We start from the raw sequence: 10,000 nt of genomic DNA, 5'->3' as shown, positions 1-10,000 counted from the left end.
TAGTGTCGTGTGTGTGTGTGTGTGTGTGTGGGTGGGTGATTGAGGGGGTGGGTTGGTGAGCAGGGTTATGTGTATGAAATGCAGACATGTTAGCACGTAAACATATTGCAGAAGTTTCTCTTTTGCTCTGACTATATGATAATATTACTCACCCCTACGCAGTAAGGCTGTTCCTCATTGTACTTTGTTTTTCTTTTTCTGACATATAACACATTTTCTGAAAAATAGATGCTGAAAGAGATTGATGTGTTTGGTCTTACTTTTTTCACTTTTATTCCGAAAACAAAAATAAAGAAAAGATTGGTCGCACATATTAATCCAGTGGCTCGATACTGTTAGCACCACCCAGTCCTAGCCATCACATAGGTCCATTGGCAGCCTGACTCTCTCTCTCTCACACACACACATACAAACACACACATACACACACCTTATACTTAGCCATGCAGCTACCACTGTGTATTGCACTGTACCAGCTTTTCAATGACACTTCCCTCCCACCCACCCCCCAATCCCTGGAATAAAGCTCTGGCACCCCAACAGCACCCAACCCCCCAACCCACATCCCCCCAAACTCCCCAATAATCCATCTTATTGTCAGTAGATCTATCTCGAATACATATTGCATAGGATTATGGCCATGCTTTACAAGAATTCTTCATTGACTAAAAATAAAAATGGATCAGATGGATTACATTGAGAAATATAAAATGATATTTGCTTTAGTTTTTACAGATATGCTATATAATATTGGAACACTTACAGCGCAACATGTATACGACATCTACTCAAGAGAAAAAAATTATGTAACATTTAACCGGCGTTTTCTCTATCACATACATGGTTAAATACTGTTCTGAACACTCCTGCCGGGCCTTTGCATTCCAACTGATTAAAATGATCTCTTTACACTCATACACATCCATATTATATAATATTTTTTCATATATCTCATATATCATTCAAAGATAAACTGCACATATAATCTCTATATTATTAGTTTTTTTCTTTTTTTTCTGCATTTGGAAGATTTCATTAGAAAAGCATAATCCTTTTACTTGGATGCAAAACACACAGAGAATAAAACATGGAAATTAAAAAATATGTGAACTCTGAACACCTCTCTGATATTGCATGCATTTGAGACGATATGTAGATATGAAAACGAGAAAAAGAAACAAAAAAATAAGGATCACCGTCAAGTCTGATGAAATGATAAAAAATAATCACGAGCAACACCTAGCACACGGGAGAAAGAGAGAACAGAAAAACAATGTGTACACCTTTTCCAAAAGGATTTGAGTCACCTGGGTCCACGCATCTGTTCACATAAGACTGAATAAGGCATGCTTAAGACAGTCATTGAGTTCTCTTCTGCCAGTGTTGTGCTGTTTCTGTTTTCTCTCTCTTCTCTTTTTTTTTCTTGATTTTTGTTGTTGTTGCGTTTGTCATCGTTGTTGCTTTTGTTGTCGTTGTCGCTTTTGTCGTAGTTGTTGCCTTTGTCGTCGTCGTCGCTATTAGTTTGTTTTCTCAGAACGAGAAGATATGCTTCATTCTCTCTCTTCTCTTTTTTTCTTGATTTTTGTTGTTGTTTTTGCTTTTGTCATCGTTGTTGCTTTTGTTGTCGTTGTCGCTTTTGTCGTAGTTGTTGCCTTGGTCGTTGTTGTCGCTATTAGTTTGTTTTCTCAGAACGAGAAGATGTGCTTCATTAAAAACCACCAGGACCTCCTCCCAGATACCTTCATATGGTCACGATATGCAGTCCGTCATCTGTAGGGAAAAAAGCACACAGTCAGGGGTTACTGAACTGATTGGGCTTGAAGAGCCTCAAGCCCTTTAGTATTCAAGGCTACAGCATGTGCTTTCCACCAAAAAAACAACTCTAAATTAAAACATCAAATTAAGCGTTCTGTGTGACCAAAAGGGCTCTGTGTGTGACTAAAACACTCTAAAAAGCTCCTGAGCTTCCCTTTTTTAAAAAATTAGGCAGTCTAACAGAATATGTGTATCAGTCTTGGGCTATCATTAGTGATGTTGTTAATGACAGTTGTCCTGACATAGGTGTTCTTTTGACAATTTACTGAAGTTATTTAATAGCCTGCTGTCATTTAGTCTGGTGTTAACAAACACATACACACACACACACAGGAAATGAGCTGTTACAGACAACAAAACAAACACACACTTCCTGACAAAGCCTACTTGTCAAAATGCATTACGTAGTGTTTTTGAATGGCGCTATTAAATGGCTATTTTTAGGAAAACTTGGACCATTAAGGTTTGGTTTTTTTTAGCTTCGCCATGGACTGTGTTTTCATGCCCTTAGAGCACCTAGTCCTGTCCATCTTCTTTTTTTACTGCTTCAGCGACCACATACAGCTTTAGGTTTTGTAAAACATGGCATCTCAGGACAGATAACCACAGGGTGGCCATACAAATACACAAGAAAATATGTTACTTTATAACCTTTTCAAAATTTAACCCCCATCCTACTGGTCATCAGCAGATCAACAGAAAGCTATCCCAGACTTTGAGTCAAACCTTGAGTCCGGTGGTTCCTAATATTTCCTGTAGGTTGCAACATTACCACTAATGATAACGCAATCACAACGAACAGATTCCATAATCACCACAGTCACTGTACCAATAAATGAATTTCTTGAAACACAGAGGCGCAGAGTTTCACATCTGGTATGTGAATACTGAGCAGCATATCAGATCTGTGTATTTTCTGCCGTGAAGAATTCTTCTGTCTGCCATTGTCAGCTGCTTATTACCAGGGCACGTGGGCTAATTAATGGATAAGTTTCCATCGCTGATCACACATTGATGGAGCACAATGATAATTACACTGAATTAGCTCCATTCAGACTGTGGATCGTGCCGTGCCAACACATGGATGTGCTGCTTAATTATCACAGACCCAGTGGCTTGGCTATTTAAATCAGGACATTTGAGGGAACATCTGGATCTTTATTCAGTCCCCTTTGGGAAAGCACCTAGCAGCGCTAAGTGGCAAAGTGTGCCAGCTTGGTGCTGGTGTTTACGCTTTGAATAGTGGTATGCAAAGTGATACAGCCATACAGTTTGTGGCAGTATTTTAGTTTATGTAAATGCACTTTTATAATTATGTTATTAACATTACAAGCTGTGTCATAAAGAGTGAAAATATGCTGTTTGTAACGCAGTTTAGCATCTAATTTGCTTGTGTTACACAATTGTGGTGATTATCCTCACCTCTGGCTTGATCTGTCAGCTCAGTTGGTGTTCCGTTGTCGGACCTTTTTGTCTTTGTGGTTATTTGTCGAATTTTTCCTGAGAGGGAAACAGCAGACGCTTTGTCAGAGGTGGGAGATCTCAGTAACCAGCCAGCACAGAGGATATTGTCAAGCGATATTGCTAATGCTAGAGAGGTGTATTGATTTATCCCCTTGCAGTATTTGTCTAGTATACAAACAAGACTGCGCCTCATGTTCAATAGGACATGGATCAGCACATTCAATTCATGGTGTACACATTTAGCAGGTCACCTTGGTGTTATGTACTCTAAACTCATTATACATGATACACAATATCATGTTTTACAGTATGTATAATGTTTCATTTTATTTGGTATCAGTGTACACCACACCACAATATCCGTAACTATCTGTATGTGTGGTCACTATCACAGCAATAGTCATAACTGTTAACTATTAGTGCATAATATCAAAATGGAGGAGAGTTCTCTTACATTGGTCCAACTGGCTCATCATCTGCATCAGGGTTTAGGGTGCATAGAAAGACAGAGAGGACAAGAAAACAGAATCAGGTTAACTAGAAACCCACACAAGCACAGGCAGACAGACATTCCTTTCTATATTACCCTTTTATAAATTGACTAACCTACTGATAACATTTTAGAGTTTCTGTTCACACAATAGTACTGAATGACATATCATGGAATGTTATATGGTTTAATATAAATCTGTGGGGCATGCTACACCAGAAACACTGAACATGCTAGAAACAGGAATAGTTAAAACAACAAATTGTGAAATTGATCTTGATTTTACATTATTAATTCTAAATTGGTACATCAAATAGTTATTTCCAATAACATTGTTTGAAGTTCCAGGGAACAGGGTTTTCCATAAATGTGGTGATGGTGCCATGTGTGTATATCTGAAATGTTGGAGTTCAGAGCTCAATTTTGGACTTGTTTACTGCCACTGCAATCGTGTACTTGTCATGCCAGTGAGTGTTTTTATAGTGTTCAGAGAAATTAAATGATCACTAATCTCACTGTCTCATGAGTAATCTCACACGCTATCAGCAGTCAACCAACAACCACCCTGCATTCTTCAACATTAAAATCCTATTATCATCACACCTTTAAGCTTGAAAGAGGATTCACATTATTATGGTCAACGCAAAAAAAGAGGGGACAACACAACTTCAAGCCAGAAACATTGTCCATGCTTGTGGGACAGTGTAGACTAATGAATAATGTTTAGGCCTTAGGCTTCTAGTTTCCATCAAAATATAATCCCACATAAATTCCATTCTGGTCACGTGGGAGCATTTGAGATGTCCAAGTCTACGAGATTGTGGAAAAAATAAATTGAAGGGGGTGGGGGGTGGGGGACAAACACACAACAGCAACAACAACAAAAAACAAGACAAAAAAAGACAGCATGCTGTTAAGTAGATAGAGGCCAAAGGCATTCATCAGTAGTTTGCAACACAGCTGAGCTGATATAAAATTAATCTGAAAGACATGAACAGACAGACAGACACACACACACACACACACACACACCTTAAATTAAAATGCAGATAAAGGTTTCCAGTTAAACTCATCTCAATAGCATACTACAATAGCCCAATGATAATGATAACTAGCTGACCTACAAGACACACACACACACACAGCCCTTAAAAATGTGTATGACATACAATTATTGTGTGACTGTCTATTAGAGTGATCTAATGTGTATGCATATAGTGCATACAACTTAAAAGAATGGTAGCTGATATATCTATTCTGATTATGAATATTTAATGTCTCAGAGTACATGAATATTGCTGTGTGTACTAATGTCTACATTACATGCCATTACAATGAAAGGCACTGCAGGAAAATACATATCATCTTGTAGGATGCAGATCATTACAGTCCCGATAGGGACATTTTTTACTCATGAGCACATGAAATATGACTCAGAGACTAATAGATCTCACACAGACATATGGCGAAATCTAGCACAGCAGGAGAAATATGTGGAATCACGGCGGGTGAGTCTGCAAAAGGGAGAGTAATGTGCGGCTGTGTAACGCTGTGCGTGTCCTCACCACTGATTTGTTCATATTACAGAGGCAGATGTGATCTAGGTTACCTTAATCTACCCTTCACCAATCCCATTCTTTCTCTGGCCTGCAAATCCAACCGAACCACAAGGCTTTTTTTTTTTTTCAGACCAATGTAACATTTTCATGCATAACTGCTAGCGCACACACACACACACACACACACACACACACACACACACACACAGAGAGAGACACAGAAACACACACAGAGACACACACAAAGATATGCCTGGGAGTTGCCATGCTTCAGTTCATTTCTAGTGCATCACTGCCATTGCATAACATTAAATGCCATTCAAACACGCACTGAGGTTAAAGCATAGAAATGCAGATGTGCCGGACACAGTTCAGACATCAACGATAGGGAAGAGCCCTCAGTGTGTGGAGGAACCCACCCGCTCATATGACTGTCTGAAAGTGTGTCAGAAGTCACATCCGCCATCAGTGTCATTTGGGTTTGGGTTGTAGTTGTTTAGTTATTTTGTCCAGTACATCTTTGTGATGTTATAAAAAAATATATTAATCTAGGTGAAATTGGCACACCTCCCCAAGATACAAAAGCAAAGAACACATTCCATCTGACTGAGCAGGGAATTTATACAAACAAGTATTTTTTTTCTCTCTCTCTCTCTCTCTCTCTCCAGTGAGGACAGAGTTGCTCTTTTCAAAACTGAGTCAATTAGATCGGAAAAAGTAAACTGAAAGCACATCATCGAGAGACGGAGATAGAGAACAGATAAACAGAGGCAGAAGTGCTGGACAAATGGCAGGACTGGTAGAGTAGGGAATGGAACGGTTTGTGTCCAATACCTGCAAATAATGAATATGAAACAACTATGCCATTTAAGCACATGTTGTAGTAGAATACAAATGTCATTTTAGTGGATTAACAGGTATCGAAAACATGGTCTGGATGGACTGCAGAAGACAGATAAAAAGCTGAAGTCTGTAGACATGCAAATGCACTCACTTACCAACCATTATGTGTATGGTGCCATTGGGGGAAAGGGGGGAAAGAAGTAATAGCAACCCATTAAGAGAATAAATCCCCCAGAGTGTACTGTACCACTTCTGTTGATCTTATCTCTGCTTATTAACCCTAAAACATTCATGCATCACAGCCGTCTTTCATTGGACATTCCTAAACTGTACTATATATTCATAAAGAAGTCTCAAAGCGCTTTGTAGAGTCCATCTTGCACTTGAAATTGACCCCTGTATCCTTCCTAGCCTCAATCGTAGAACGTGTAAGGTTTTGAACTGATTGATTTTCGGTGTGATTTTTATATATATTTTTTATTTGTTTCAGCACATATATTTTCCATAGAATTCAGCATGGGTTACCAAAATCAATTCCATAGAAACATTGTAAAATTGACTGATATGAAGCACAAAAGCTTTTCTGGTCCGACATCGTGCTTCAGTAAACAAAGGAAAAGTAGACTGGCTTGACTCAGCCTCACCAAAGGCTAGCCATGTCCTCAAGATAGATGACAGCAGCACTGTATGTCAGCAGAAACAACAATTTAATTTTGTGGGCAGTATTTTGGCTTCGCACGAGTCCGAATTTGAACAAAAAAAGAAAAGAGAAGATATTTGAGTCACACATTTGATGCAAGCTGTTGGTGAGAGAGAGAGTGCTATTCAACATATACACTCCTGAGTGCATAACGAGATGGGAGTCATTTTGACAAGGAGGAACGGGAACAGCACCGGGAGAAGAAACGGTAGTGTGTCTACAACACTGCCGGGCTGTGCTGTACTCACCTGATTTAGAAAACTGGAGGGGGGGGGGGGGGGGGGGGGGGCTAGTGTTTAACGAAAATCTGTTGTTTATCCTTAAAAGACTGTTGAGAAAGAGATAAAGCCTGTTTTGAGGAATGAGGACAAGCAGGCGGGGAAAGGATTATTAAGGAGTATGCGAGTGTCTGGCTGTTTTTTTTTTTTTTGTTTTTTTTTTATCTTTTTAGTCAAGGTATGTGGTAAGCAAAACTTGGGAGTGAACAAAACTATATCAATGTGCCCAGCTCATTTTCCCCTTAATTAAAAGGTCACGTTAGGAATATAGTTCAGTAGAAGAGCAGCATGCATCCAGTGTGTTTTGAGGCCAGGTGCTGGACAAATATACATCTTATCTTATACTGTAAGAAAGAATAAGTGTCTGCACACTTCAGTACAGCTCCCAGTATTTATTTATTTAACAACAAATTAAATACTGAGAGCTGTACTGTGACATTTTTTTTCTTTCTTTACTCCAAGTTATACAACTAGCAATGGCAAAAATAAGGTAAAAAATGTAAATAATGTACGTTGTAACGTCACTAAGTGATTCACCACCTAATAATTACAGTTTTCTCGATCTCGGAATCTTGATTTATGTATGCATTAATTAGTGTCTATATTTCGATAAATGTTCACCAGCACCATAACTGAATAAAATATAATATGTCATTTAAAAATCCATTTTCTTGTAACACCACTCTCATTTCCGTACACGTTACGATGTGTAAACTACATTGCCAGCATCCTTTGCAACAAAAAATCCTAAAATAACGTGAGACGGTAATCAACTTTCATGCTGCCTTAATTTATCTTGGAGAGTGTCCTCTGACAGTGCTACTCTGAGCAAGAGAGGGTCTGGGCTGCAGTCTCATTTAAAGGTTAACGGCGAACCCCCATGTGGCTGGGAGATGCCCTCGTGTGCGGCGCTAAAGGTCAGATTAGCATGCCTCCGCGGCGGCTGTGTGAAGCAGCGGCGTCGGTCCTCCAGTGAGGAGCGAGGCGTTCTTTGGCTGCGTCTGCGCGACTGCTTGTGCAGGGAGACGGGCAGCAGGATGGGGGAGTTTCCTTTTTAAAAAAAAAAGGGTCGGTCATTCAAGGGCACCTCTATGTGCACTGACAGTGATGCTGGGTCTTAAGCCATAATGTAAAAAATATGTTAATTAATAGTGTTATGCCTTCAAAGTAACATTATCTATTTGGGGAACAAAATGATAGCCAAGGTCAAAATTCCAACATACATTTCTTAAAATGTTCTTTGTCATCTTCATTTGCTCTAGACCAAATACACATAAAGGAACCCTTTTGAAAAAAACAGTCTCTCTAAAATCTCTCTTTAGTCTGTGGGTAGGCAGGGTAGCAGGAAGACATTTTGTTAAATTTCAATTCAGAGAGCTGTTCCTTTTTCGAAAATCTGTGTTTTTGAGGCACGGGAGATAAGTAGGAGGGGGGGAAAGGCCCGAGAGCCTTTAGGAGACTTTTGCATTTGCATCGTCCATTCTCCCATGAATATTCAGGTAAATACCCTCTTTAGACTTAGTGCACTGACCTCCCTTTCGGGGCACTGGCCATCGTGGAAAACCCTCCAGGTTTCCCCTTCAGAGGATTAAATTATTGATGGCTTTTCACCTTCACGACAAGGCAAATTATCTGCTACCTGAGCTGATGGCTATCTTCCCATCCCAGCTGGACGGTACTGGCTACTCCACGGGTGGTCAAAGTCGCAATTATAGCTCAATTATCTGTCACTTCGCCACAGCCCGACAGTGTTTAAACAACACTCTAGAGGGATGATGCAGTCTGTGTGATGAGCTCACTTCAGTTGACAAGACAGGCTCATTCCCTCTTCAAAGACAGTTCAGCGCCTCTTTGGATGCAATCAGAGTGCTTCTCTGTTTGCATCCATTGTTAAAAGGACAGTGCTTCACTGTGTGCTCATAGTAAATCTTGTCACACAACCAATGAAGGACCCAGGCCCAGATTGTAACATGCTGCTTCTACATCTAGGAGTTATTACAGCTGATTCCTTTGACAGGGCTATTTCTACATCTACTGCAGCTGCTGTTACAGTATATCTGCTTTATTTGACATGACTGTGGAAAGCACTGCTCTCTCTCTGTCATGGTCAGACAAGTTAGAAGATTTTCAGTGTTTTATAGTGGACAAGCCTAAAAGCTTAGTGACGATCTGGCAACATCTCTATATTTAAAGGCTGATTGGCAGCCAACTGCATCTTGGCATCAAAGGTTACAAAGCAATCAAATGGCAGACACACTTGGTTTGCCAACAACAACCCATTTAAAGGGTAGCTGGCAGCGAAATGCATCTCTTCAAATGGTACCAGAAAAAAACCCAAATAGCCCCGGTGTACTTGGCTTACCATCTTGCACCTCGTCGGGCTTCTTGCGTTTCTCGTAGACGACGATGATGACGACCAGGATGAGGATCTCGGCAAGCACACCCAGGAAGGGCCAGAGCGGCGCAAGGTGGCTGCGCACTCGCAGTATGGATGTGGAGGACTTGTGGCCGATGTTGTTGGTCGCGTTGCACTGGTACTGTCCTGCGTCTGTGCTGATGTCCAGGTTGATGACGTTGAGCTCTGTGTAGCTGTCTCGGGATGTGACGAAGAAGCGGCCGGACGAGTTGTCAAGGTCCTGGACATTGACATTGATTGATTACAGCGTGTGTGTGTGTGTGTGTGTGTGTGTGTGTGTGTGTGTGTGTGTGTATAAACCTCCTCAGAATTACAGTTGAGCCGAGAAGTATTTGTATTTGACAGATTCTACCTGTACTTTTTCAGGAAATGCTATTGCTGTACTTCATCTGTGATGAAGGTTATCATTCAGATTTGACATCATTTCATGTCATT

General features: G+C 40.3%; 1 protein-coding gene across 1 annotated transcript in view; it reads right to left on the bottom strand.

Annotated features, from left to right (window-relative positions):
* Positions 1-573: 573 nt before the first annotated feature.
* LOC134095921 (neuroplastin-like) overlaps positions 574-10,000 on the bottom strand; it is a 41,031-nt gene continuing 31,604 nt past the window's right edge. Inside the window, exons 6-9 of the mRNA XM_062549632.1 lie at positions 9,512-9,785; positions 3,734-3,755; positions 3,238-3,315; positions 574-1,770 (exon numbers count right to left, since the gene is read on the bottom strand). Of these exons, the coding sequence (XP_062405616.1) occupies positions 3,258-3,315; positions 3,734-3,755; positions 9,512-9,785 (354 nt within the window). The 3' untranslated portion in view covers positions 574-1,770; positions 3,238-3,257. The remainder of the gene's footprint in view (positions 1,771-3,237; positions 3,316-3,733; positions 3,756-9,511; positions 9,786-10,000) is intronic.

This window comes from Sardina pilchardus, chromosome 11, assembly GCF_963854185.1.
Source record: "Sardina pilchardus chromosome 11, fSarPil1.1, whole genome shotgun sequence".
Lineage (NCBI taxonomy): Eukaryota > Metazoa > Chordata > Actinopteri > Clupeiformes > Clupeidae > Sardina > Sardina pilchardus.
The sequence above is the reverse complement of the archived record's forward strand: the minus strand, read 5'-3'. Positions and strand labels throughout refer to the sequence as shown.